Source organism: Callospermophilus lateralis, chromosome 11 (assembly GCF_048772815.1).
Source record: "Callospermophilus lateralis isolate mCalLat2 chromosome 11, mCalLat2.hap1, whole genome shotgun sequence".
In the NCBI taxonomy this organism is placed as follows: Eukaryota; Metazoa; Chordata; class Mammalia; order Rodentia; family Sciuridae; genus Callospermophilus; species Callospermophilus lateralis.
In genome coordinates, this window is record NC_135315.1 from 78,606,931 (window position 1) to 78,634,608 (window position 27,678).

General features: G+C 39.9%; 1 protein-coding gene across 1 annotated transcript; it reads right to left on the minus strand.

The window, feature by feature from the left end:
* Positions 1–5,171: 5,171 nt before the first annotated feature.
* On the minus strand, positions 5,172–26,818 carry LOC143410624 (uncharacterized). Its single transcript, XM_077110642.1, is given in 4 exon segments — positions 5,172–5,267; positions 21,188–25,303; positions 25,305–26,357; positions 26,546–26,818. Coding segments are annotated over 4 exon segments (5,538 nt in total).
* Between the last annotated feature and the right edge of the window lie 860 nt (positions 26,819–27,678).

Consider the following 27,678-nt stretch of genomic DNA (forward strand, 5'->3'; position numbering starts at 1 on the left):
CCCTTTTTTGATTTTGGAGCTGTAGTTGCCTTTGCAAGCCATCTCTTTTTCCTGCTGCTAGCATCACATATCATCAAACTGAAAGTGAACACACAAAAAGGAGGAAAAAAGCATATTCTTTATTTATTTGGAAAGAAACCAGTTATTAACTGAACATTTATTCTTAAATGGCTTACTAGTGTTCAGACTGCACAAGGGTAGTCCACTCTGAAAGGTAACACACGGATTAACAGTTAAAGATGTCATTGTTGTACACAGAGGACACAGAGGACTAAACTACCAGCTGCCTGGGGATACTCAGGGAAGAATCTCTTGAAAGAAATTAATTGTGCAACACACACACCCCAAGGAAAACACCTCTAGCAGACAGAAAGTAGCACCAAATGAGTTTTGTACATCTTTGGGATTTGTCATTTGCAACATGTTTGGGACCATTGAGATACTGGAGCAATAGTTTATCCTCTTTGCCAGACTTCTATTAAAGGAAACTAGATGCCATTTGAAAATCTCTTGTCCCCACCCTTGTCGAGGTCCTTGTCACTCTAATAACTTTCTGAACAGACTACTCTCCTCCTACATTATCCCTTCTCCTATCCCCACTTCATGTCATTGCTGGACTGACCTTAGAAAAGTGCAATTTTTATCAGGTCACCAGTCCATGTATTAGTGAGGGTCCTCCAGAGAGAAACAATAGGATGTTTATACAGTTATGTGGAAGAGGATTTTTTGGGAATTGGCTCAAAAGATTATGGGGACTGAGAAAGGACATGATAAGTGATGTGCAAGCTGGAGACCAAGGGAGGCTGGTAGTGTGGCTCATTCCAAGTCTGAAGGCCTCAGAACCAGGGAGCTGATGATGTAACTCTCAGTTCAAGACCAAAAGCCTGAGAACTCAGAGAACGGGGCTGCCACTACAAGTCCTAGAGTCTGGAGCCTGGAGAAGCTAGACTTCTAATGACCAGGGCCATATGTAGATGAACATGTACCAGCTCTCAGGGGAGATACCAGCTAGACTTTTATATTTGTTTTCTGAGTTGGGTAGATGATGCTCATTCACATTGAGGTCAGTCCTAGTTCACTCAGATTCACATAGGTTTCAAGGAATTCCTTGATCCCATGTAGTTGATACCAAAAATTAACCTTCAAAGCTGCTATAGTTTGGATCTGTAATGTCTCCAGCTTAGTACTATTGGGAGATGGTAGAAACATTAAGAAGTGGGGCCTAATGGGAAGTTTTAGGTCATTGGGGGGTGTGCCTTTGAAGGGATTATAGAACCTTGGTCCTCTTCTTTCTCTCTTTTTTTGTATCTCCATCATGAAGTGAATGGTTTGGCTCCCACCATGTGACACACCCACAGGCCCAAAGCAATGGAAACAACCAGTCACAGAATGGAAAGTCCAAAGCCATTAGCCAAAATAAACCTTTTTTCTTTGTAGGTTGATTTATCCCAGGTATCTGTTACAGTAATGGAAAGCTGAATAACATAATAGTCCACATATTACATCTTGGTGTTTGCTTTGATAAATTAGAGATCCAGAGCTGACTATATGCCCCATTGTTAATAATTGTGCAGATCTTCCTTACCCATTTTTTGTGCACTATTCAATCCTGGTGTTTTCTGACAATTTTATTTTTTTTAAGTTTGTGCATATTTTTTAATATTTATTTTTTTAGTTGTACACAATACGTTTATTTTGTTTGTTTGTTTGTTTATGTGGGGCTGAGGATTGAACCCAGGGCCTCACGTGTGCTAGGCAAGTGATCTACCGCTGAGCCACAACCCATGCCCTTATTATTTTTTTAACCTTCTTATCTTTACATGTTTTTTCTTATTATTTTGTGTTTAATTTTGGTAGTTGCCTCAAATTTCTTTTGGAAATGTGGAAGGTGAAAATAAACAGATGCATAAATGAATACAGTAAGTCATTCTCCTTCTCAGAGGCTTCCATTGCTTCTTTATTATCATTGAATAAATTCTGAATTTCTCAGTCAGTTGAGGTTCCCAATGATATGGCCTTAACTCACTTGCAGTTTTATTGCCTTCTACCAAAGTATGTACATCCTTTGTTTATCAGATCAAGAAACCTGTCTTTCTCCAAACTTTATCCATGTCTTTATGCATGTTATTACCTCTACCTGAACCATCCCCTTTTTTATCTCTGTATGTTGAAATGTGTTCTATTCAATTTCATAGCTCCTCTGCTTGCTTCTCCCTGAATCCTTCCCTGTGCCAAGTACCATTTATGATTTGCATGCTCTAGAACATTTATTTGTTGCTGTTAATATATTCTGAATTGTATTATAATTATTTGTATATTTAGCTTACACTGCAGCCTCCTCCATGCCCTGAAAAAATTCTAAGCTTCTTGAATGTAGGAACCAAACCCCATTCATCACTGCATTCTCTCGACAGCATGCACATCAGTCTATTGGATATTTTAGGTGCTCAACAAATGATTGTTGAACAAATTTAGATGACTAAAAATAATAAATGCCACTGTATTTCTGTTTGAATAAGAGACCTCATCTGGGTTGGGGCTGTAGCTCAGGGGCAAAGTGCTTGCCTTGCATGAGGGAGGCACTGGGTTCGATCCTCAGCAATAACATTAAAAAATACACAAATAAAATAAAAGCATGCTGTTCATCTACAACTACAATTTTTTTTAAATACCTCATCTTTAAACATTGGGTACATGCAGAGAAATATGGAAAAACTCAGCACAACCCATTTCCATTACTGGAAAGCCCCAAAATAAGGGGTAGGTCCTGCTGTCACAGGGTGAGTAGCCCTTGCTCCTTTATGAAAGATAATTAGCTTCTTTTTAATTCAAAAAACATTAGCCAGTGTGGATTGGACAATTTGGGAGAAAAGCTCTAAAGAACACTAAAAATATACACATGCATGGAAGAAAATACAGACACAGTAACATATCAGTGCTAACCTCCTGGCAGACAATAAGGATATGACTTATTTGTTTTCCTGTACTATAGTCAGTGAAATAGTTGTTGCCCAACCTATCTGAGAAGTCACCAAACACTCTGAGACAGTTTGAATAATTTGATAAATATGCCCTTAGAGATGGAGAACAGGATACAGAGGCCAAAAATAGATCTGATGAGTGAGTGCAGCAGAATTCCTAGTATGACAAAATCAGGAAGCCGAAATTTACTGAGCTGAAAACCATAACAGGAAAGCAAAAGACAATGATAATGCTTCATTCTTAAAGTTGATGCAGTTAAATAAACATACTAATATGCTTCTTTTTCTCACTTTATTCCTAATTTTTATATACCATGTTGCTTTTTAAATGACTGTTTTTGTTGTTGTTGTTCTTGTTTTTTTGATACTGGGGATTGAACCCAGGTGTACTTAACCACTGAACCACATCTCCTGCCCTTTTTCTTTTTATTAGTTTACTTTTTTAAATTCTGAGGCAGGATCTTGCTAAGTTACTTAGGGCCTCACCAAGTTACTGAGGCTGGCTTTGAACTTGCAATCCTAAGAATTACATTCTGGAAGTACATTCTGTTGATGCCTCATCACATACTTCATATTTACCAGTTAGGTAAAGGGAAATAAAGGAAAATGAAAAAATGACATCAGCTGGGAAGCACAAGGAAAAAGGGACAAAGATTATTTCCAAGTAATTATTTTGAAGATTTTTGTTTAGGCTTGAAAAAATGGCATTCAGCATGCTGTTGCTGAAATATGGTTCCCTCTATGACCCTCAGAACCAAACAGTATGAATAATCCAAAGCTTGCCAGAATCCAAGACTTTTATATTAAAGTCATTCTTTTTTTTTCCTCAGGCATTGTGTAGCTGCTTTGCTGTACAACAATGGAAATACATTCCCTGCCTTTTTTCTCTTTTTTTTTGTAATTCAAGAGCAAGCTTTAGAGTTTAAATAAAATTTCTCTATCAAATAAAGTGGAACAGCAGTACTTAGAACTATTTTTCTGTTTTTATTCATGACCTGGGTCACAGAAGAATGCTAGCTTTGAAGTCTTAAAAAAATTTCTTTTTCTTTTTTTATGTTCAGAAGATATCACATTTGTCTTCCACAGTCTAGTAAGGATGTTTGATTTTATTTCTTTGTATGCCCTCTGTTAGTAATGATCCAAATAGTAACATGTGTAAAATAAATCTGCCTTTTTGCATATGATTGATAACTTTTATATTTGAAAAACTAACCGGGCAAAGCATTTTGTTTTTGCTATAGGTCTTCATAAGTCATACATATAAAGGATGCTAAACAGGAAGAGGTAATAGTGACATTGCACTTTAGTATTCAGGTTCTATTTTAATTGCTGTAGGGTTATCAACATTTTTCCATATAGAATTCCATTTAACAACCAACTAGGTGGTCTTAGTGTTTCATTAATGCTGATCACCTTCCATCTCCCTATTAGAGACATCTTCAAATTCATTAAAGGGATGATATCACTCACCTCCTCAAAAACCTTTAGTTTCTCACCATTGTCTACTGATTCTCTTTAGTCTGGCTTTCAAGGCCATTCATGATTTGGCTCCAATTCATCATTCTAACTTTACCTGTCATTAATGACTCCCCTGCCTATACTTATATTTCAGCTAAACATACACATTTTACATACCCCACCACACATTTTCTACCACCATTACTTTTGTTCTTATAATACTCTCTATCTGGATCATCCAACCCTTTATTTCTACCTTTATTTGAAGGCAGAAATCCTACCTATATTTCAAAACCAAGTCTAAATGTCCCATGCTTAACAGTCTAACTTGTCCAATTAAAGTTTTTATCTTATTTTCTCTATTATTTTTGTTCTTAACAATTCCTTTAATTCTGGAATCTACTTTATAATGCTATAGCAGTGTACCAGCCTTTCTTATTCATGCCAATTGTTCACTTTGTTAAATGATGGGTGTGAACCCTCAATATCTGTCGGGGACAGTTCCTGTGGCCTAGGGCTGTCCCCTGCCCAAGGAAAGATGGGGCTTGGTTTTAGGCCAAATCAGCCACCTTTGGCGTAAACAAGTTTGTGCCTGTACCAGGAAGTCCACCCCATTGGCCGGTAGAAACCACAAGAGCTCGGGCCCAGTAAATGCTTCCTGTCTTTCCTATTATGTGTCCACAAGGTTGAGATGTGACCTCCTCTGTGATTGGCTCCTATGTCCTATATACACTACGCACTTTCTTGGTACCGGATTCCTCTTGTTGCGCCTTCAATAAAACCTGTCACAGTTCCGCCGGGTCCTTGTCTTTCTTTTGTTCGACTCTGCTGGACGGAGTCGACAAATATCTATCACTGGATCTTTGAACCTTTCTTTCTTAATTATATATAAATGTCCATATGGTTCTGGTTAAGGGAACCCAGCATCCTAGCTATCTTTTTTCCCCCTTAAACTAGGGTGTGTTATTTTTTTTGTCACTGTGACCAAATTACCTGACAAGAACAACTTAGAGGTGGAAAAGTTTATTTGGGGCTCATGGTTTCAGAGGTCTCAATCCTTGGTCAACTGACTCTCTGACTGTTGGGTCTGACTGTCAGACAGAATATCATGGCTGCTCACCGCTCAGAAGCAGAGAGAGGGCATCAGGAGCCAGGGACAAGATATATAATCCCCAAGAGCATGTCCCCAATGACTTACTTCCTCCAGCTATGCTCTACCTGCCTACAGTAGTGCATTAAAATTATCAATCTAGCAAATGGATTAATCTACTGATTAGGTTATAGTTCCCATAATCATTTTTACCTCTGAACATTTCTGCATTGTCTAATATTAGCTTTTTTGAAGGACTCTTCACATCCAAACAACATAGGGGTACCTAGTGACTTTCAGATAGTGATGCTTTTCCTCCACTGAGATGTAATGTTCATTATGTATGGAAATAACACAAATTTCATTAATGGAAAACAGAGTATAGAACAGAGAGTTTGGTCTCTGAATCAATATTAAAGGTCCGCATAGCACAAGAGGACAGTAGTCTCCTCAGACATTTGAAGGAATGACCCACCCATCAATTTAGCCTATGGAATATGTGACTCTGCAGGAGACAAAGCCTTAGATCCATCAATACAACCACACTGGCATACCTGAGATAAGAGTCTCTTTAGCTTCAAGCAGAATTTGCATAACTCCCAGAACTCAAGCCTCAGGTGCCAACAATGCTCAAAATAATCTTTACAATTGTCTCAGGGTTTAGCTATCTCCCACTGATAAAGGGTGTTATTTATCATTTCTTGACTCATCCTTTAAAAGCAAACGTCCTGGCTACATGTATAAAAGATTGTGAGTTCCCTTTCCTGTTTATTTGATGAGTTAAGTTGGCAGGCAACCACCAGAGGGAAATTGATGTCTGTTAGTGCCACAGGTGTGATTTTTGCAATCTCTCTTTCTGGAAAACCTCCAGGATGTCACTGTTTTGAAGGCAGACTTCCCCTTGGGAAAAAAAAAAGTAAATGAGTCCTGCACTATTGTCATGTGGAGCTGTAGAGGACAGCAAGGGCTAAAAGCCTCTTGGGAAATAAACACAAGTGACAAAGGATTAACTCTTTGGCATCCTTTGTAGAAAACCATGTTCCTTTGTAAAGAGAAAAACTCCTAAAATTTGTCATTTGTGGGTTCATTATAAGACCCTCTCTGGGGAACAAAAAAAAAAGAGCAGTCAAATGATCTGATTGTATGGGTGGTCTGACAGCAACATCTGTCACCCATTGGCCTCAGATGTGTCACAGATGATTTGGCTGCCTAGTGTACTGTTGCCTTCCTTCTTCAGTGCTCCATGCATCCCTCCTAAAGCTGTGTCAAATTATTTGAGATTTAAAAAACAGCTCCTTATCTTTGATAGTTTTTATTAAAGAGCCACAAACTAGGTATGGAGGAACTCAAAGACATTAGGCATAGGCAACTGGGGAAGGAGAAGGTCACAGGGCTAGAAGATTAATCTAGAATCCTAGATTAATAGTTTATACAAACCACTTATTGAAGGTCCATATTCCTAGTGTCATAATGAACTTGTGAACTATTTAGCTATGCCACTAGGAGTTTGTCAGTTATTATAAACAAAACAAAGAAACATATCAATGCTGTGAATACCAGCTTGAATTTTTTTCAGTGTTTTTCTCACATGGATGGATCAAAATGTGGGTAATGTAGGCTAAACAAGTGCAAAGTCTTTTTGATGTAGCACTTCTCAAAATCTTTATTCTGTTCCATGTGCTTTTGTCCATCACTAAGAGGAAGCTGGAGTGGGCAGTATTTCCCAACTTTTTGACCATGAGACCCATTCCTCAGGGTCACCCAGTGATATTAGCTCTTCTCTTTCATGAACATGGTGGTAGACTGAATATTCACTTAACAAAATCCATCAGCAACATTGCTACTCAAGAACAGTTCACTAATGGCAATGGGGGGTCATGGGAGGAATGGAGAAACTTTAAATAAAGCAAAGGGGAGGGAGGGAAAGGGAGGGGACAGAAGGGTAGGAATGACAGTAGAATGAGTTAAACATCATTACACTAAGTACATGTATGAAGACACCAATGGTGTGAAAATACTTTGTGTACAACCAGTGACTTGAAAAATTGTTCTCTATTTATGTAATATGCAATGAATTGCATTCTGCCATCATGTATAACAAATTAGAATAAATAAATAATTTGATAAAAAGAAACAGTTCGCATGCTGAACTAGCTTTGTTTTTTTCTGCAGATGGAACTTGTTCTAGTCATCATAACATTCTGTCCTTGGCTTAACATGCAGCAGTGCAACTAGCAAAATCCAGCATATTTTTTGTTTTAGGTCACTCTGAGAAGTTAGTTTACTTATATTCAGATAAATAATATGTTTTGCACTTATGAAACATTCTTTAGTGAGTTTCCTTTTAGAGTCCTCACACAACTTGACTAAAACCTTATTTCTGAATGGAAATCTGGGTCTTTACTAGTCTGGTAGGAATAACAATTAGATTTTGCTCTGGTTGGAGCAGTAATACTAGGTCTGATGTAAATGACTCCTTCTTTTATTCATTTCTTTAATAAATATTTATTGAGAGCTTACTATTCCTAGCACTCTTTTAGGTGTTTGGGACAGAATTGTTAGCAAAATTCTTCAAGCTCATGGTGGTTACATGCTATGGGGGAAGAAGATAAGCAAATAAATACATTCATGAATAAATGATATGTTTACAGATCAGATAATTAATATGAAGGAAATAAAACAAGGTGGTAAACTGGAAAATGACTAAGGAAAATGGGTTCATTATATAGAAAGTATGATTCATAAGTTTCTGATCTCTATAATGAATTTCAGTGATAAATGTAATATCTCTTATGAATATGAGGAGGTTAGAATTGAAAGAGGAGGTGAGCCAGTCATATGGAGATCTAGGAGAGCAATTTCCAAGTGTAAATCATAGGAATTACAAGGACCCTGAGGTAGGTTCTTTACCTTCTTTTAAGAATAGATAAAAAGCAATTGTAGCTGGAACATAGCAAGCAAGTGAACACATAGTGTGATTTACTTGATCAGTGGTTCTCAAAGTGTGGTTAAGTACCTTGGTAGCCATAGACAGGCTAGTAAGCTGTTCTGTGGAGTCCATGGGATAAGAGATTATGTCTTCAGGCATCCACCCAATTCATGTAGGTCCTGATAGTTCTTTGATTATAAAAAAATCAGGGAGATACTATTCAATACAGTGGTTTCTCAAAGAATGATCTCCAGGACATCAATAGCAGTGTCATCTGGAAACTTGTTTGAAGAATAAATTCTCAACCCCATTCCAAAACCACTGAATCAGATACTCTGGGACTGGGGGCTAAGAACTTGTGTTGTAACAAGCCATTTAAGTGATTCTGATGCTATACAGAGCTACAGAATTACCGAGCTGGAAAATAACTGGGGGTGTGGGTATGGAGAAAGAGTGTCACTGTAGAGTAGGAAGAAGTGTCTTATTTCATTCATAAATCTTTCTTCTCCACTTGTGTCTTGCACCAATCTCCAACTGAGGAGGACTTAGCTTAATAATTCTTTAATTATTCCTGCCTGTATTAGGAATAAATAAGCAACACTCTCAGGGTTATACATAAGTTATTTCAGTTTATCTTTATAATTACCCTGTGAACTAGGTACTTTTATCCTTCCCATTTTACAGATTAGGAAAAGGGAACACACATAAGAAACTTGTCCTAGGTCACACAAGTACTAAGAGGAAGGATATGAATCCAGGAAATCTGATTCTAGAGCCACATCAATAATTATTTCTCTATACTGTCTCTCACTAGACACAAGAATAGTTGGGTGATATGATCTTAGGTAACATTGTTCAAACAATTGCATCCCCTTTTGACTTTGAATTAAAGTCACTGAATGATTCTCACAGAATCATCTAGTGATTCTTCTACTCCAAAGTCTTGAGAGGTAAAACATCTTGCCTAAGATTATACAGATGGTTAGTGTCAGAGCCAAGACTTAAATCCCAACTCTCTCACTTTTGGACTCAGTGTTAATACATTTGATTAGCACAAAAAAAAAAGAAAAAAAGAAAGAAAGAAAAAAGAAAAAACCCACAAACCCACAAAAAAAAAACAAACAAACAAACAAAAATCTTGACATAACATTATAAAAACAACAAAGTGAAGACACATACCTAGCAGCTCATGTATTTACCATCCTGGCTATTGTTAGCACAGTAAGTTCTTTTCCGGATTCTGGTACCCACAAAGGACTACAGGACAGGGTCCCCTAGAGAGAATAATGCTACACTTTGCAATAAGAGTAAACATAGTTTCTCTATACACAGAATTTGTCAGTCTAGGATAGAAGACTTGAACATTAAATTTTATTAGTAATATTTCATTGTGAAATACATGAAAGCAAGAACATGTGAGCACCAAAGTAACTTGTCACCCAGTTCATTTTCTGTTTGTTTGCTTGGTTTTGTTTGAAACTCCTCTTCTTATTTTATCTGCAGTGAAATTTTGCAAAGGAAATGTATGGAAGTTGATATTCTGTATGTTCTAAGATTAAGGGCTTATCACAAAACTTCAGCAATATTAAACTTAAAATCTTCTTTTAGACATATAAATCTGAATGTAACCCAGATTTTCTGTCTATACCTTCTGTTCTACATTTACAAATGTGTGATGTATAATTTAAGTTTTTAATCTCAATGTGTTTGCTCTATAATAAAATTCTGTAATAATAAAACGTACTACCTCAGCTTCATTTTCTTTATAAACATACTAACTATTCTTGTCATTTTTTCTTTATTACAGTGAGCAAATAAAATAAATTATTAATTCTGATTAAAAGTCTAGTCCTTACTAGCATGTTTTTCCCCCATTAAGGTCATTCAAGATACTTTTTAGCGGTTTCTAAGAGGCTATAAAGAAAAAATCAAATTTTGTGGATTAGATGTAATTATAAAATACATTTTCTATTTATTATTGGTCTCCCAAACATCTTCTATTTAAAGAAAAGGCAAATGTCTTCAAAATATTTGGGGATACTTTTAGCATAAAATTTGTTTCATTCATTTTTGGCAATCCTTAAAATAGAGTATCTACAGGAGGGAAGAATGTTCCCTTTAAGCTTTCTGAAGGGGAACTCTTGGAGATCATTTCTTAAGAATTTTTAAGACTAGAGGGTATGTCAAGAAAAAATGGCCATCCTTTTAGTAAGGCTCTGAGGAGGAAGTATTTTACTCAAATATCAGCTTCCCTTTTTCACCTTCTTTGCTTTCAAGTAAAATTAAGGCTTTAGCAAAGAATAATAATAAATGTGAGTCATTTTACTTCAATGCTAATACTGGGTTTTGCGCTGCAATAAAAGAAAACATTTCTAAACAGTTATAGTTGCTGAAAACTGTGTCACAGACCAGTGCACAACAATGTAGAAATTCTGGGTGTACAAATAGCTTTAATTAAGAGCTAGTTAGATTTTCAGGTAAATTAGTATCTTCCTTCCCCAACACAGCATGTTAGCAGTATTACTACAACTTGAAGAATTACTAGAAAGTGTTTTATTTTTCTCATTGCTGATTAACAAGATTTAGAGTAAAGGCTCACTTATATTCCAAGGGGAGGAGTTCTTATACTAAGATTAAATGTCTCCACAGGAGGTCAAGGGACAGTTCCCCGCCCCCATCAGGACATATATAGTTTTGTTTCATCAAACAATATGTTGCTAAATAAATAGTTATATACAGCCATTCTTACTCCTTTTCTCCAACATTTTAGAAGCAGTACTGGACACTAGGATGACCAGCCATCCTAGTTTGCTCAGAACAGAGAGTTTTTCTGGAATGTAGCACTTTCAGTGTCCTTGGCAATTCAACCTGGTTAGGTGCAAGAAAGTAGTTCTGATATGACAATGCAAATGCTTTATACTCAACTAGAGTTAATTCTGGGACTTGAAATGGGGAAATTTGGGAAGATGATACTTCTAATATTTTCAACAGTAGTGAAAATCATCAGTTTCAGTCAACTACAGGCCCAAGAACTAGTTAAATATTAAGGTCAGAGGTAACAGCAAAAGTATAAATCATAATCTTTGGTGATTTAACTTTATTCTGGGTCTCAGAATTTACTCTAAGTGTCAAATAAACAATGGGGTTGGTATGTTGAGCTGAATGATAATAGAAAGGATTATTAAAAATATCTGCATTATTTTTATCTGCTTGAAGTGCAATAAAATGCAACAGGCTGTGAATTATTGTGTAATGATTACCACATTGTGTCATTAGATGTGAGACAGACGGCTGAGATTCAGTTAAATGCACTGTTGTTTTCAGCCTATAGAATTATATTATATTCCAAGAGAAGAATGCATTTCAGTGTGAAATCTAGTAATGAAACCAAGAGTCTTTGGATTTTTGTTGTTGTTGTTGTTGTTCTTTGATCCAGCAAATGTTACATGCTTCCAACCAAGTTGCTTAAACTTTGTGCCACTGTTTTCTGGTTCTTTGACTTGAGAGAGCACAAGATATCTCTCAACTTCTTGACCGAACAATTTTGAACAGTCCCTAAAAGTAGTGGTCCTTTCAAGTTAAGACAGGAGAGAAGTCAGTTTTAATATTGGAGATGTGTTCTGTGAAGATGTGAATTAGAAATAGAAATAGTTTTCCCCCAAGTTCTCTGCTGTTAAGAAACAATATGATTAGCATCAATTGGAAAGTTCTTAGTCTTACCTTCATTATCTGTTCCCAAACTACCTATCAAGTCTTATTTCCCACTGGGCTGTACGGCATGGAAATCCACACATGCATCCAGGATCCAGATTTCCTGGTTTCAAAACCTTGCTCTACCATTATTAACTCTGTGACCTTGGTCAAGTTACTTAATCTTTCTTTGCATCAGTTTCCTCATTTGCAAACTGGGCTTGGATTAACAATATGTAACTCATAGAAGTAAATATACAAAACACTAAGAATACTGCTCAGCACAGAATAAGTGTTTGTTATTATTGGTACTATTATTGTTTTTATTATTCCTTAACACATGCCCTTTGTTCTGAGCCTAATTCTCTCTTCATCTACATCATATTCTTTTCTTTGTATTTTTGCTTGTAAATGCAACATAATTTTTTTCTGTTTACACAAATTTATCCATCTTTTAAAGATTAGTTGTATTTCAGTCTCCTATATGGGACCTTTACAAAACTCATAGTTTGATAAATTTTTTTTAATTACTACCAAAGCACATAGGTCAGCTTCTCAGTTCTTTTCTCCTCTGACAATCTACAAACTTTATGACAGTTGGGGAAATGTCTTGTCTATTTTATTTTGTTTCACATTCCCTAGTATATTTCTCAAGTAAACAGTTAATTGATTCATATCAGGAAACTAACACTTAAATTAGGTTCTTAGATTCTTTTGAGACATGAGTCTATCAATTACATCATTTCGACGATAGGCCACACAAAAATTTTGCTGAATTTACAGTTTTTTTAGCAGCTATGTGTTTGTAGTAGATTGCCATTTTTAGGTTGATTTTCATTCATGTTTGGATTCAGGAAAGAATACAAAGTGATGTTTTTACATGTAGTTCATATATACATCACTGAACCACATTTACTGGAGCCAATTCTAAAAAAGATAGGATAAATGGTGACTTAAAAATTATTATTTTTTTATTATAGGATGCTATGGTTTGAATGTATGTGTTCCTCCAAACATGTTTTAAGTTATTCACCAATGTGATAGTATTAAGAGATGGAGCTTTTAGAGGTGATTAGGTCATAAAGGCTTGGCCCTCATGAATAGGATAAATGTCCTTATATTAAAAGAGGCTTCATACAGCATTCATTCCTCTTGTCCTTTCACCTTCCTCAATGTAAGGAGGCAGAAAAAAAAGCAAAACAAAACAACAATAAAAAGAACCCTGCCATCTTGAAAACAGAGAATGAGCTTTACCAATGTGTGAGTCATGTTTTTCATTGCTGTGACTGAATATCTGATACTAACAACTTAAAGAAGGAAAGATTTTCTTTGGCTCACAAGTCAAAGGTTTCAGTCCATGGTTGGTCAACTGCTTTGCTTTGAGCCTGAGGTGAGGCAGAACCTGATGGGGGAAAGGTGTTGTAGAGGAAAGCTGCTCAGCTCATGGCAGCTTCTAAGGAGAGAGAGAGAGAGAGAGAGAGAGAGAGAGAGAGAGAGAGAGAGAGAGAGAGAGAATAAATATACCCTTCCAAGGCATATCCCCAGTGACCTAATTCCTCCAATTAGGCCCTACCTCCTATAGTTTCTGCCACCTCACAATAATACTATCAAATTATCACTCTCTCAATGGATTAATCTACTGAAGAAATCAGAATCCTCATGATCCAATCACTTACCAAGAGCCCCAGTTCTGTATCCTACTTCATTGGGGACCTAGCCTTCAACACATAAACCTTTGAGGGACATTCCAGATGTAAACTGTAACAACCAGATACCAAATCTGCTGGCAACCTGATTTTGGACTTTCTATCCTCCAGAACTAGGAGAAATCAATTTTTGTTCTTTATAAATTACTCAACCTGTGGTATTTTGACATAGCAATAGGAATAGAAATTGCCATCTACACAAAGAAATAGAATAATGTAATCAACTCCAGGTAACTATCACTAGCTTCCATAACTATTAATATTTTTCCAGTTTTGATTCAGCTATCTTACTCATTGTTTGTATGTAGGTAGGTACAACTGGAATATTTTAAAGCAGATTCATCATATTTTATCTGTAAATAGTTAGTATACATCATTGACCATTGAAGAGATATAAAATAATTTTTAAAAGGACTAAAACATAATTCTCCATATCATGCTAAAATTATCAAATATTTTCCTACAATTTTACAACTTTAATAATACTACTTTATTCTCTTCTACCTCAAATATATAGGTAACCTCAGAAATAGATTTTCCTAGTGGATGACAGGAAATATATGTGAAACATGAAGGGTAGTTTATTGTCTCTGCTATGGTCTTTAAATTAAAGCAGGGACAATGGTTTGATAAAAAAATACTGCATTATAATTTCAATATGATAGATTAGTATAATAATCAAGTGGAAATTTTATATTTATTTAAATACATTTTTCAGCTCTGTGATATCTTTGAATATCTTAAATTAAATGTAGAATAGGGCTATCCATGCTGATGACACAATATAGCTCATCAATCTATTTTAATAGGGCAATTTTTCCTAAGGATGTTAGAACTTAATGGCTCTAATTATTTGAAGACATTGTTTCACAAATGGCTATGCTATCATTTCCTCCTAAATTGATCATAAAGTATAGCAGTGTTGTTAAGGTAGGTGTTTAAATAGCTATTTACCTTATTAAGTTTACCAAATACTGTCATATAAATGGTACTCATTTATAAATGATGGCAAGTTATGTTTTGATACTATACTTTTTTGAGTTACAGTTTAATAGGTCACCTGTATGAGCTACATATAGTTTGTAAATCCTAAATTAACAATATTATACAAAGAGGCACACGATGAGAGAAAATTTTTAGAGACATACAGGTATCTAACAAAAAGTTGAATAGTTCTGTTATGTGAACCTGTGTTGGACATGTATAAGAAACAACATTTAGAATTTAATTTTATTAGCAATTGATACATTCTACCTGTATATTTGAAGTCTATTCTGTTTATATTCTTTTCTCTAGTCTTAAGTATGTATAGTTAGGCAAATATAAACATCCCTGGTAGTATCATGAATCCAGGAAGGTAACAGCAGCATTAATCAACTAGAGTGAAATGTACTCTACTGGCTGTCAGTTCTTTTTGTAAGTTAGGGTTCAATGAACTCCCATTTAGGAATCTTCTAGAATGAACCAAATTCAAATAAAAACTTCCCTGTAGACATTTAAAGTGGAACTATAAGTATGTCTTTTCGTGATCTTTGTTCTGATATTTTTCTTTACATTTATAACTGCTTCCTCGGTGTATATTTTGACTTTTCAGGTATTCTGCTCTGACTTCATAACTTGATTTGATGTCATTAATTTTTATCAAAGCTTGTATGTATTCATATACTCTCACAGAATTAACTTTATGCTTTTATTTTTCCCTTCATTATATGAATTTGACTAAAGCAGAGCTCTCTCCAAGTGAAAAGGTTTTATTTGGAAAATTCCTTTGAAATGACTTCTTTATTATAGCACTCTAAAATTGCCAGACTACAGCCATTTCTAGAATATTATTCCCAAAAAATTTCCCCACTAAAGTGAATTATGGTTTTCTGGTATGTATTTTTTTCTCTTGCATGGTAAATAGGGAAAAAAATAAAGAGGACCTTAACTTCAATTTTGCAGAAAAATGGTTTGGTCTGGTGCCCTGAAATTCAATCTTCAATCATGGGTATTTTGAGCTTAAAAAAATATATTTATATAAGAAATGTTGTTCCTCCTCCCCCTCATCTTTTAGGCTCTTGAATATGATTTTCTTTTAAACTATTATGGGAAATCTACTCTCTGAGTAATGTTTGCCATGAAAATTTAAAACACAAACAGCATATCCAAGATAAAAATAAAGTAAAGCAACTCAATAGCAGTCTGGCAGAGAGCTCGATTTTATGGTCTCATGAGAATAATTAGAAAAGTCAACCATGAAGCTAAGCTATACACAGACAGAGGTGAGAAAATGTTTTTCAGTAGATCTTTTGATCTACAAGCTTTAGGTTACATTTCTTTGTATTCATGAATGTCAGATATATTTAACAAATAGTCTAGAAAGTAGAGAGTAATTTTTAACATGGAAAACCAAGGTCAAGAAGGTCAGTAAGCTTATTCTGTAATTTAGTTCTGCAACCTATAGAATCACCTTACCCGACTCAACCTCTATTTTCTCAACAGGAAAAGGGGAACAACATCTATTCAGGTGAAGCAAGATAAATGTAGTAGATGTGCAAACATTATGAGATAGAAAAATTCCAGCTATTTACATTATGAGGTGAAGAAAAAGTGGAAAATAGAATAGTGAGTGATATCATAATAGTAGAAATTATCATGGAATACATATTTATGATTTATTTTTCATAATCATGGAATAAAATAGTTCAAGGGGAGTGTTTAAGGTGATGATTTCAAAAGAAACTAAAATCTTTTCAATCAAAACAGTAACCACAATAATAAGAAAACTAGAAGACACAAAATGTTGGTTTTATGAAGAATCAGGTAGAAAATAACATAATGAGAGGGAACATCAGCAATTTCAGACTTATTGATAAAGGTATGTTCTAGCAGAGAGCAGACCAGAGGTTTGGATTTTCTTGACAGAAGCACTATCTCCTTCAAGTCACTTAGTTTTCAGGTGACTAACTATACTGCTTTTCCAAGAACTTTCCCAGTTTTTACACTGAAAGTTCCACATCTTGGCAAACCCCTCACTGCCTTGGTCAAACATGGCCTGTTGCTCTCCCTATCCTGTATGCAAGACTTTGGCTATGAGTTTGTTCAGATATTCACTGGAGAATGCAGTTCAATAAAACTTTTAGCCTACGTATTTTAAAAGACCGTTTTATTCTTTGACACACACATTCTCTGCAAGTTAAATATCATTTTTAACAGTTTTGTATTAAAAGTATCTGCTGGGCACAGTACACTTTGTGTTATAGAGTCGATGTTTAGGGTTCTGTGAAGAAACAGAACCAATAGGATGTTACTAAAGCTCAGTCCTTGTCCCCAATGCCAATTCAATGATGAGGACATGGTTTTGAGAAAAAGTAAAAAGAAGTTTTATTGCTTTGCTAGCAAAGGAGAAGCACAGGGGACTCCTTTCCCATTGGCTGTGATTCATCAGATGGAACAGAGGGTTTTTAAAAGTGATTTATTCCAGGTGTTCCCAGTTGGGGGTTGTGATTAACTTGTTAATTTGGGACAGAGCCATTCCTTAGATCTTCTGGCACAATACCTGAAGTCTGAATTACTTGGTTCCTGTGGTGGGTGTGGATTCAAAGACAGAGAACTCTGCCTAGGATAGGAAAAAGATAATCCTGTTGAAGCCAGAATTAGACAGTGTAAATAGGTAAGAGTCGGGTGGGGTCAAAGAGGCCAATTTTGAGTGAGTCTGGGAAGTTGCAGACTGTCCCTCCCCCCATCTTATCAAAAACCTGCCCCTGCTCCACCCATTGCAAAGGTAACCTGTCCCTGGAATTTCCCCTCCCTACAGGGAGCTATAAGGTTGTTAAGGCTGCAGGACCTTTCCCCTTCAGCTCTAGGGTTTCCCACCTTTTGTCCCTCCCACCAGCATTCCTGGGCCTAGTCACAAATGCAGGAAGGAGAAAAATAAGGGGGAAATGGCAGGAGAACACAGGAAGCCTAGAACACATAAAAAGGGCAGAACACCTGTCTCTGGGGGATACCAGGATACCTGCTATGGCCCCCTTCTCCCTCCTGGGAGAAGTCAATGTTACCCCTTTTAAAATAAACCCAGCTTTAAATGCTTGCCTTGACGTGCTTCTCTAATGTTCAAACTTCAACATGTGGGGAAGTGGGACTCCTCACAGATAATCAGCAGTATGTATAACTTTTAGGGAGGGAAAGAGGAAGAAGAATCAAAGAAAACATGTCCATTTAAAAATAAGCCTCAGTGGCAGAGCAGAAAGAGCTATATTAAAAGCATGAGATAGACCACTGTTACTGGATATGTATATGGAAATGTTACCGCTATTTACTTTGGGGAAGCCCTTGCTTCCCTGAATGCTGAAGTATAACACCAGAGAAGCATGCAGAGGCAAGTGTAGAATGCAAAGTGGAAGGCTTTATTAAAGGACAGCAGAAAAGACTTCTCCCTGGAGGAAGAAGGGGACCCAAAAGGCAGAATCCCTGGAAGGGGGAGGTCTTCCCTTTTTTATAGTTAAATTCTTTTAAGTCTTCCCACATTCCTTTCCTTTGTTTCCCTTTATCCTGCAGTGATAGAGTACAGGTGGGACGGCCAAAAGCTGGTAGATGCATGGACTGAAGGAGTAATCTGGGCAGGAAGTGCCTGCGGTGGTTTGATTGGCACCTCCCTGTTTGCTGAGAGCTGCTTCATTAACCCTTTCTTAGAAAGGGTTCCCAGGCCTTGGGGACATTAACATTTCAATTTCCCCAAGTGCTCCTCTGCTTTCCTGGACTCCATTCTCTACAATGACCTCCATTTTCTTTATCTTTCTGCATTTTAGACCCCATTTACCTAACTACACTAACTACCTATCTTTATATCTGGCTTCAGAAAGGGATTTATTATGAGAACTGGCTTATACAATTTGCAATCTATAAACCTGGAGAACCCAATAAGACTGGTGATATAATTACAGTGTGCATTTGAAGGCCTGAGAATAGGGAAGCCAATGATGGAAATCTACCTTCAAGGGTAGATAAAGACTGACATCCCATCCCAAGTACGCAGGCAGGAGGCAAAAGAAGATAAATTTCTTCTTTTTCTCCCTTCTTGTTTTATTCAAGTCCTCAGTGGATTGGATGATACCCACCACCATGGGGGGAGGAATTAAAATTTGCTTTACTGAATCCATATTCAAATATTAATCTCTTCCAGAAACCCCTCACAGATGAACCCAGAAAGAATATTTAATCTGAGAACTTCTTGTGTAAGGGTCCGGCGAAGCATCGGAGGAAGAGACCACCAATAGACTAACTTTATGCAATATGCAAGAGGAGTTTATTGGATCAGCGCGCTGAGTCACCAGGCTGGCTCGCACAAAGAGGAAGAGCAGCCCAGGGCCAAGAGCAGAGGTTACGCTGAGCTTAAGTACACCTTTTGGAGAGGGCGGAGGGCTCTGCATACATCAGAACAAATCAACAGGAGAAGCGGGAAAATTGAACAACAACTCTGAGTCAAGATTAGCACATTTACTAGCGGGAACAGATTGGACGGGGGTGATTGGTTACTTTTAAGTGTGTGGGGGGGAATATTTAAAATGATTGGTTCTGGGCCCGTGGTGGCTAGTGCCAGGCGACTTAAAGTCCCAAGTTATCAGACCACCAGAGGAGTCAATGAGAATGTTTACTGGGGCAGCTCCGGTATTGTCCTAACAGCTACAGAGATCAAAGGCTCCGGGGTAGCTGAGGAATTGAGGAATTTAACATATCAATGGTCTCTTACTTTACAACCCAAGCCTTGCAGTTTAGAAACTTCACAATGTCTGATCTTTTACACTTTTACTCAGGCTCTGGGCTTAGAATCAGCTTAAAAATTTTACCTTTACATTCCCCACTCCTTTTTCTGTTTATTTTAATCTTAAAAGTAATGAGTCATAATTATTGGAGGGTCTCGTTTTCCATATCTGCCAGTGGAGCATATTGTTGCCTGATTACCATAAGTTTCACCTGTCCAATCTGAGCTCGAAGGAAAGAAACTATGCGGTTAAGTAAACAGGGACCCACAGTTAGTAACAGTATAAGAATAATCAAGGGTCCAGCTAAGGCTGATAGGAGTGTAGTTAACCAGTGGGACTGGGCAAACCAACACTCAAACCACCCTTGTTGAGTTTCCCTTTCTCTCTGGCGCTCTTCAAGGTGTTTTCTTAATTTATTCATGGATTCTTTTACAACTCAAGTATGGTCAGCATAAAAACAACATTCTTCCCTTAGTGCTACGCAGAGGCCTCCTTCCCTCATAAAGAGAAGATCTAACCCCCACCTATTTTGTAAAACAACCCCGGAGAGAGAGGTTAAAGACTCCTGCAAGACTGTGATAGAGGTCTCTAATGTCTTCAAGTCCTGATCTATTGCTGTTTCTAACTGGGCCATTTGTTGTGACCCCGGATCATAGCAGCTGCTCCTGTACCAACTCCTGCAGCAGCTCCTATCCCCAATAGTATGGCCAGAGTGAGGTACACTGGTTCCTGGTGGAAACGGGTTATTTGTCCTCCTACTAAACCTTCAAATGATTCTGCATCATGGAAAAGCACCCTGGGAAGTACCTGCACCATCACACAATAATTTACTGAGCTATCAAACACCTGGACTGAAATGCAATGAGTTAATCCTGAGTCACACGCCCACCAGGTTCCTTTCTCGGGAACTAGAAAGCCCTGCATAACATCAATTTCTCTATCTGGGTGCATATATGTTGTTTGCTTTTAGGCGGGGACCCTATACATAAACCTGCCCCGGTTACTTCTGGGAGAGTTAACATTGGATTTTTACCCCAACTACAGGTGGAACTCTGTGTCTTTATGGCGTAAGTCCCATTAACTGCTATCCCTTCATAATAAGGGGGTGTGGCAGAGAGGCATAGCCAGCAGGATTGGGTGAGGTCTGGCTGTGTGGAGTTTAGCACCTCGAAGATTCCTTTAATTAATTCCCAGGGGAAGGAGTCAGCTGTACTCTGGACTGGGGAAGTAGGCAAAGACAGAAACCGGTAGGAATGAGATAGTAAAGGGATTCTGGTAGTTTTAAGTGAAAGGGGTTTGGGATGCTTAATTCCTGGCTTAAGGGGATTGGGCCCTATTGCCATAGAATTTTCTTCCTGCTTAAGTCTGATGGTGAACCAGAGACCAAAGTCATAGGTGGGGCCATAAACATAGAACCGCATTCCCCAGGTATTTCCCGTAAGCCATGTTGTCCTGAGGTAGCCCCTTGCTTTGAAGGTAAAAGTTATGTTGAGGGGATTACACAGACTATTTCTTCCACAGCTAGTGTTCGACACTCGGCTAGTCATACAGTCTCTAGGGTTTATCCAGGTGTTATTTCGACCTACCTGAATCATGCTGTCTGGGGAATTTGGTTTCCACCATGTAGCTCCTGTTTGTTCACAACCCCAAGATTTGCAATAAAAGTCATTGGGCCCTCCACAGGTTTGAGCCTGTTTGCGACTTCGGAAATCAGCTGGACACACATAATAATCAAGACTGGCTAGTCGACACCTATGATGTGGGCGATGACATCCATAATGCATATGGTTACCCCGTGGGGAATGTTGCCCTGGCTTGGGGTCGAACGGGATCTGTGTGGGGTCCTCTATGTCAGGGAGGTCCCAGTCAAAAAGGCCTATGGCCAGTTGACAAATGTCAGGATGGAGAGATGGCCACCAAGTCCATAAGGGGGCTTTATGTGATATAGACCACACTATTTGTCCAGTGGGATTTATAATTTGCCAGTGTTGTTGAACAGGCTGATGGGGATTAGACTGCAGGTGGTCAGGGGAAGAATCTATAGCCCTACCCACACGACAAACACGCAACTTGAGAGGGTTACCAGTCTGTTCCAGTTTCCAGCCGGAGTCTGGACAGGGCGAAGGCTTGAGATGGGAGGCATGAATCCAGGGAGCCATCCCATCTACTTTTACCGCTGTAGGCGTTATAAGCAGCACCTGGTATGGTCCTTTCCAGCGAGGTTCCAGGGATGACACCTGATGTCGTCTCATGCAGACGAAATCTCCCACTTGGTATCGATGTGGGATTTCCTTGTCTCCGGGCTGATAAGCAGTGGCCAGCCGTTTCCACAGGTATCGCTGGGTGTGTTCAAGGGCTTTAAGTCTGTTAAGCAAGGGGGTGTGAAAGGAATCATTAAGTCTCAGGGTTGGGGTCAGGTCCCTGATTGGAGGAGGGGAACCATAGAGAATTTCATAGGGGGTGAGCTTACACAAAGAGACGGAGGGGGTATTTCTTGCATGAAACAGTGCATAAGGTAGGAGCATAGTCCAATCTTTTATGCTGGTCTCTAAGCTTAATTTCGTTAAGGTCTCTTTGATGGTTCTATTCATCCTTTCTACCTGTCCTGAGCTCTGGGGTCTATAGGCACAATGTAACTTCCAATTAATCCCCAGGGCCCTGGCCAATCCCTGACTTACCTGGGCCACAAACGCCAGTCCATTATCGGACCCCATTACCTTAGGCAGTCCAAATCTTGGAAAGATGTCTTCCAGAATCTTTTTGACCACCATCTGAGCTGTTTCTTTCTTCATGGGGAAGGCTTCGACCCATCCTGAAAAAATATCTACAAAGACTAGGAGGTACTTAAGTCCATACCTTCCTGGCTTGATTTCAGTAAAGTCCACTTCCCAGAACTGTCCAGGTCTGGTCCCTCTCAAGCGCTTTCCTACTGGAAGCTTGGATGGGTATGCATTAACTAATTGGCACACTTGACAAGCTCTAGTCACCTGTTCAGCTATTTCTTTTCTCTGCTAGTCCGTCAACAACAAGTCCTTTCTTTTGTATTTCAAGAGTGCCTGTAACTTCTTTGAGCCTAAATGGGTGAGCTGGTGTACATCTTTGACATAGAGTTGGACTTTTTGGAAATGTAAACTTGGCTCTGTAGGATCCCGGAGTTCGGTGTCTGTGTCCCCAGGCCATAAGTTGCCTGTATGTTTCCGCGCAGCTAAGTCTCCCAGTCATTGTTCCCCTGGTGTGGAAACAGCTAACAGGGTCACTCCTTTTAGGGCTGCCAGCTTAGCTTCCTCATCTGCCCACCTGTTTCCAACTGCCACAGGGTCATTCCCCTTCTGGTGCCCCTGACAGTGCACTATAGCCAATTATTTAGGGCCTTTTACTGCCAAGAGAAGGTGGAGCATCTCATCTTTGTTCTATATTTCCTTCCCGGCGGAGGTTAGTAGCCCCCTTTGATGGTATATAGCCCCGTGCACATGAGCAGTGGCGAATGCATAGAGGCTATCAGTATATATAGTAGCTCTTTTGCCTGATGCTACCTCCAGTGCTTTTGTAAGGGCAATTAGATCTGCTTTTTGAGCTGATGTTCCTTCTGGAAGGCCAGAGGACCAGATAACATTAGTTTTGCTAACCACTGCTTCTCCAGCCTGCCGCTTACCATCTTGGAGGAAGCTGCTCCCATCCGTAAACCATATGACCTCAGGGCGGGGCAGTGGCTGATCCTTTAAGTCTCATAGTACACTGGTCTCCTCTGCCAGTATGTGTTGGCAATCATGAGCGATAGGTCCTGATGATTCTTCTGGCAGCAGTGTAGCTGGGTTAAGTGGAGCAGGGGGTCCCAGCATTATTCTGTCTTTGTCAAGCAAGAGGCTTTGGTAATGGGTTATTCTGGAGTTTGATAGCCACCTGTCTGGAGGCTGACAGATGATGCTCTCCAGGGCATGGGGGGCTATAATAGTCAGCTTCTGTCCCAACGTTAATTTATCAGCATCCTTTATTAAAAGGGCTGCCGCTGCTATAGGCCATAGGCAATGGGGCCACCCGGTAGCCACTGGGTCCAATTTTTTTGATAAGTATGCTACTGGCCTTTTTCAAGGTCCCAGAGTCTGAGTGAGCACTCCCCGTGGTATTCCTTTCTTTTCCTCAATGTAGAGAGTGAAGGGTTTTTCTACATCTGGGAGTGCTAAGGCCGGGGCAGATAGCAGCACCCTTTTGATATTATTAAAAGCCTGTTGGTGTTCAGGGGTCCATTGGAATTGGGCATCCCCCCTTATCAGTGGGTATAGAGGGGCAGCTAAAGACGCAAACCCAGGAATCCATAACCTACAAAAGCCGGCAGTCCCAAGAAACTCTCTGAGCTGTCTCTTATCAGATGGGGGTGGTATCTGCACAACAGTTCGCTTTCTGGACTCAGAAAGCCATCGTTTGCCACCCCTAAGTGAATAACCCAGGAAGATTACTTCTTGTTGACAGATTTGGGCCTTTATAGCAGAAGCCCTATATCCAAGCTGAGCAAGCTCAGATAATAGTGCTTGGGTCCCAGTCTCATAGTTCTCTTTAGTGTTGGCTGCCAGCAGCAGATCATCCACATATTGGAGTAGGGTGACTTCGGGGTGTGCAGTTCTGAAGTCATTGAGGTCTCTGTGGAGAGCTTCATCAAAGAGAGTAGGGGAGTTTTTGAACCCCTGTGGGAGTCTAGTCCAGGTTAGTTGGCCGGATGTTCCTGTTTCTGGGTCTATCCATTCAAAAGCAAACAACAACTGACTGTCCTTGTGCAGGGGCAAGCAGAAGAAAGCATCTTTTAAGTCCAGCACAGTATACCATATCCGCTCCGGATTCAGAGTGCTAAGTAAGTTATATGGATTAGGTACCGTGGGGTGAATATCCTGCACTCTGTTGTTGATCTCCCTCAGGTCTTGAACAGGATGGTAGTCCCCAGTTCTTGGCTTTCTTACAGGTAACAGGGGGGTATTCCAGGCTGATTGACAGGGCCTTAGGACCCCAAGAGCCAAGTATTTCTGAATATGAGGTCTTATCCCATCTCTAGCTTCTTTGCTTAGTGGGTATTGTTTAACACTGATTGGAGAGGCAGAAGCTTTTAATTCTACTACTATTGGAGGTTGTTTTATAGCTAGACCTAACCCAGCAGTTTCTGCCCAGGCATCAGGATAATCTTTTATCCATCTTTGGGGTAGTTTACCTATTTGATCGGTCCCAGGGGCTGTGAAGAGTTGATGTTCATCTTCTACTGACATAGTCAAAGCTGTGACTATGGGGGTCTTTACTGAGGGGTTTAGAAACTCCACTTGGGGACCATCGGGGTTAAAAGTTATTTTAGCCCGGAGCTTGGTGAGTAGGTCCCTTCCCATCAATGGGGCCGGGCATTCTGGGATTACTAGGAAGGAGTGGTGAACTTTTCCCTTTCCTAGGTCCATAGTCCTCTTTGTTTTCCAAGCCCGATATTTACTGCCATTAGCCCCTTGCACCAGGGATCTTTTATTAGATAAAGGGCCCAGTGGGGCCTTGAGGGCTGAATATACTGCTCCTGTATCTACTTCAAAGTTCACTGGGGTCCCCTCCACCTCAAAAGTTACCCTGACCTCGGGGAGGGGATCCGAGCCCCGACTTTCCTAATCATCTTCTAGGGTCAGCATGGTAGGCTGACGTGACTGCTTCTTTTTGGGACACTCTTTGGCCCAGTGTCCTTTTTTCTTTACAGTAGGCACATTGGTCTGAGGCCAGGGGCAGCCTTTGGCGTGGGCCCAGGTATCTCTTCCTGTCTCCCTGCTTTCTAACTTCTGGCCTGTCTGTGGCTGTGACGAGGATCTTAGCCAATGCTTTAGTCTGCCTTATGTTTCTCTCATCTTCCTTGTGTTCCCTTTCCTTTTCTCTCCTCTGTTCTTTCTCTTCCTCAGTTTCTCTCTTATAATATACTTTCTCAGCCTCTCTGACTAAATCTTTTAAGGTCATATCTTGTAGTCCGTCTAAATGTTGTAACTTTCTCTTAATATCTAGGGCAGCCTGCCCAATAAAAGCCATTGCAACAGATGCCTTTTGGTCCTCTGCCTGAGAATCAAAGGGAGTATATCTCCTACATGCTTCCATAATTCTCTCCAGAAACATGGAGGGAGATTCATTGGGTCCCTGAATAATCTCCCTTACCTTGGCCAAATTATTTGGCCGCCTAGCGGACGCTCGGAAACCCACTACAAGAGCCCAGCAATAAGTGGACAGATGCTCCCTACCTTCAAAGGTGTTAGCATCCCAGTTGGGTCGGTTTAAGGGGAAGACAGCTTTGATGATGTTAGGAAGTAGGGTTGGTCTCCCATCTGGTCCAAGAACATTCTTTCGGGCTTCTAAGAAGATTCTCTCCCGTTCCTCTGTTGTAAAGAGAGTCCCCAGAAGCTGTTGGAAGTCATCCCAAGTGGGCTGGTGTGAGAACATCAGAAACTCGACTAAACCTGTAAGTCGGGTGGGGTCCTCAGAAAAAGGGGGATTGTTATTTTTCCAATTGTATAAATCGGAGGAGGAAAAAGGCCAGTATTGGTAAGCTTGCATTTTTCCTCCGTGCCCATCATCTATTGTGGGCCCATAAGGACAGAGAGGAAGCATCACTGGGGCTTCTGAGTTGTTCATTGTCCGCCGCCTGCGGGTCCCTTTAGCTGGCCCAGGCTCCTCCGGTGGGGGAGGGGCTGCTGCTGCCGTTGTTGCTGTTGCTGCCACGGGGAAGTCCCTGGGAGGGCTTTGATCTGACCCAAACACCTCTAGTGGCGGGGTGCCCCAGTCAGCGGCAGGAGGGTCACCTAAAACAAATTGGGAGTTTGGGAGCACTGGTAAAGGATAAGGGGGGGGGTGGAGTCCAATAAAGTTAAATCCTGTGACTCAGGGAGAACAGAGGGACGAGGGGGAGGAGTGGAAGGTTTGAGTGATAGAATTGTGGGGGAAGACACTGGAATAGGAACTGGGAAAAGGAAAGGCTTCACCCATATGGGAGGAAATTCACAAAGGTCCTGCCAGGTCAAAATATATGGCTGCTGGTCTGGATGGCCACATGGCCCTGGCTGAAAAACAGTATCTCTGACTTTGCGGATTAGAGAGAGGTGGAAAGACCCCCCTGGGGGCCATTCAACTCCAAGGGTGGGCCATTCTGAAGCACAGAGTGTCTGCCAGGTCCGGCGTTTCACTGTAAAAGAAAGATTTTGAGCCCTTGGGTGGGCATCCATCTAATGATCAAGGGTCAGGGACAGAGACATGGAATAGCCTTGTCCCATACTGAAAGTGACTCAAACAGAGACAGGGATGAGACAGTACTACATGACAAACACGGACACACAGTAAACATTTAACACAAGTTCAGAAGCAGAGATTAAAGACAGGCAGGGAATTTAATCCTGAGAAAAAGAATTGCTGGCAAAACCAAATGGATTGGCAGCAAAATATATCTAATGAGGGCTCTTTCCTCTACCTGATGGGGGGGGCTATTCTGTTTCCACCCCCGACGAGTCCCCCAAGGCGTCCCTCTGAGGAACGTGGCCCGTGGCTTCTGGCACTTCTGTCCGCCACTGCCAGGGGAAGCTCACGCTCTCTCCTGGCAGCCACACGCTGCCAATCCAAACCAAACCTAGAAGGCTGTGAGAGTTCACACCCTCTGGGAGCTCACGCCCACCATTGAGCCAAAAAAAAAAAACTGAACCTGAGCGATCGCAAAGGAAGAACAAAGAGAGAAAGAAGAAGAAGAAGAAATAGGAGAAGAAGAAGAGGAAGAGGCGCCTTACTTAAACTTACCCCTCTTAAAGATGTCCATTGGGGTCTCCCTGTTCAGCGATGTGCGTTTCCCGGCCCATGCACCAAAATGTAAGGGTCCGGTGAAGCGTCAGAGGAAGAGACCACCAATAGACTAACTTTATGCAATATGCAAGAGGAGTTTATTGGATCAGCGCGCTGAGTCCCCAGTCTGGCTCGCACAAAGAGGAAGAGCAGCCAGGGCCCAGAGCAGAGGTTATGCTGAGCTTAAGTACACCTTTTGGAGAGGGCGGGGGGGGCTCTGCATACATCAGAACAAATCAACAGGAGAAGCGGGAAA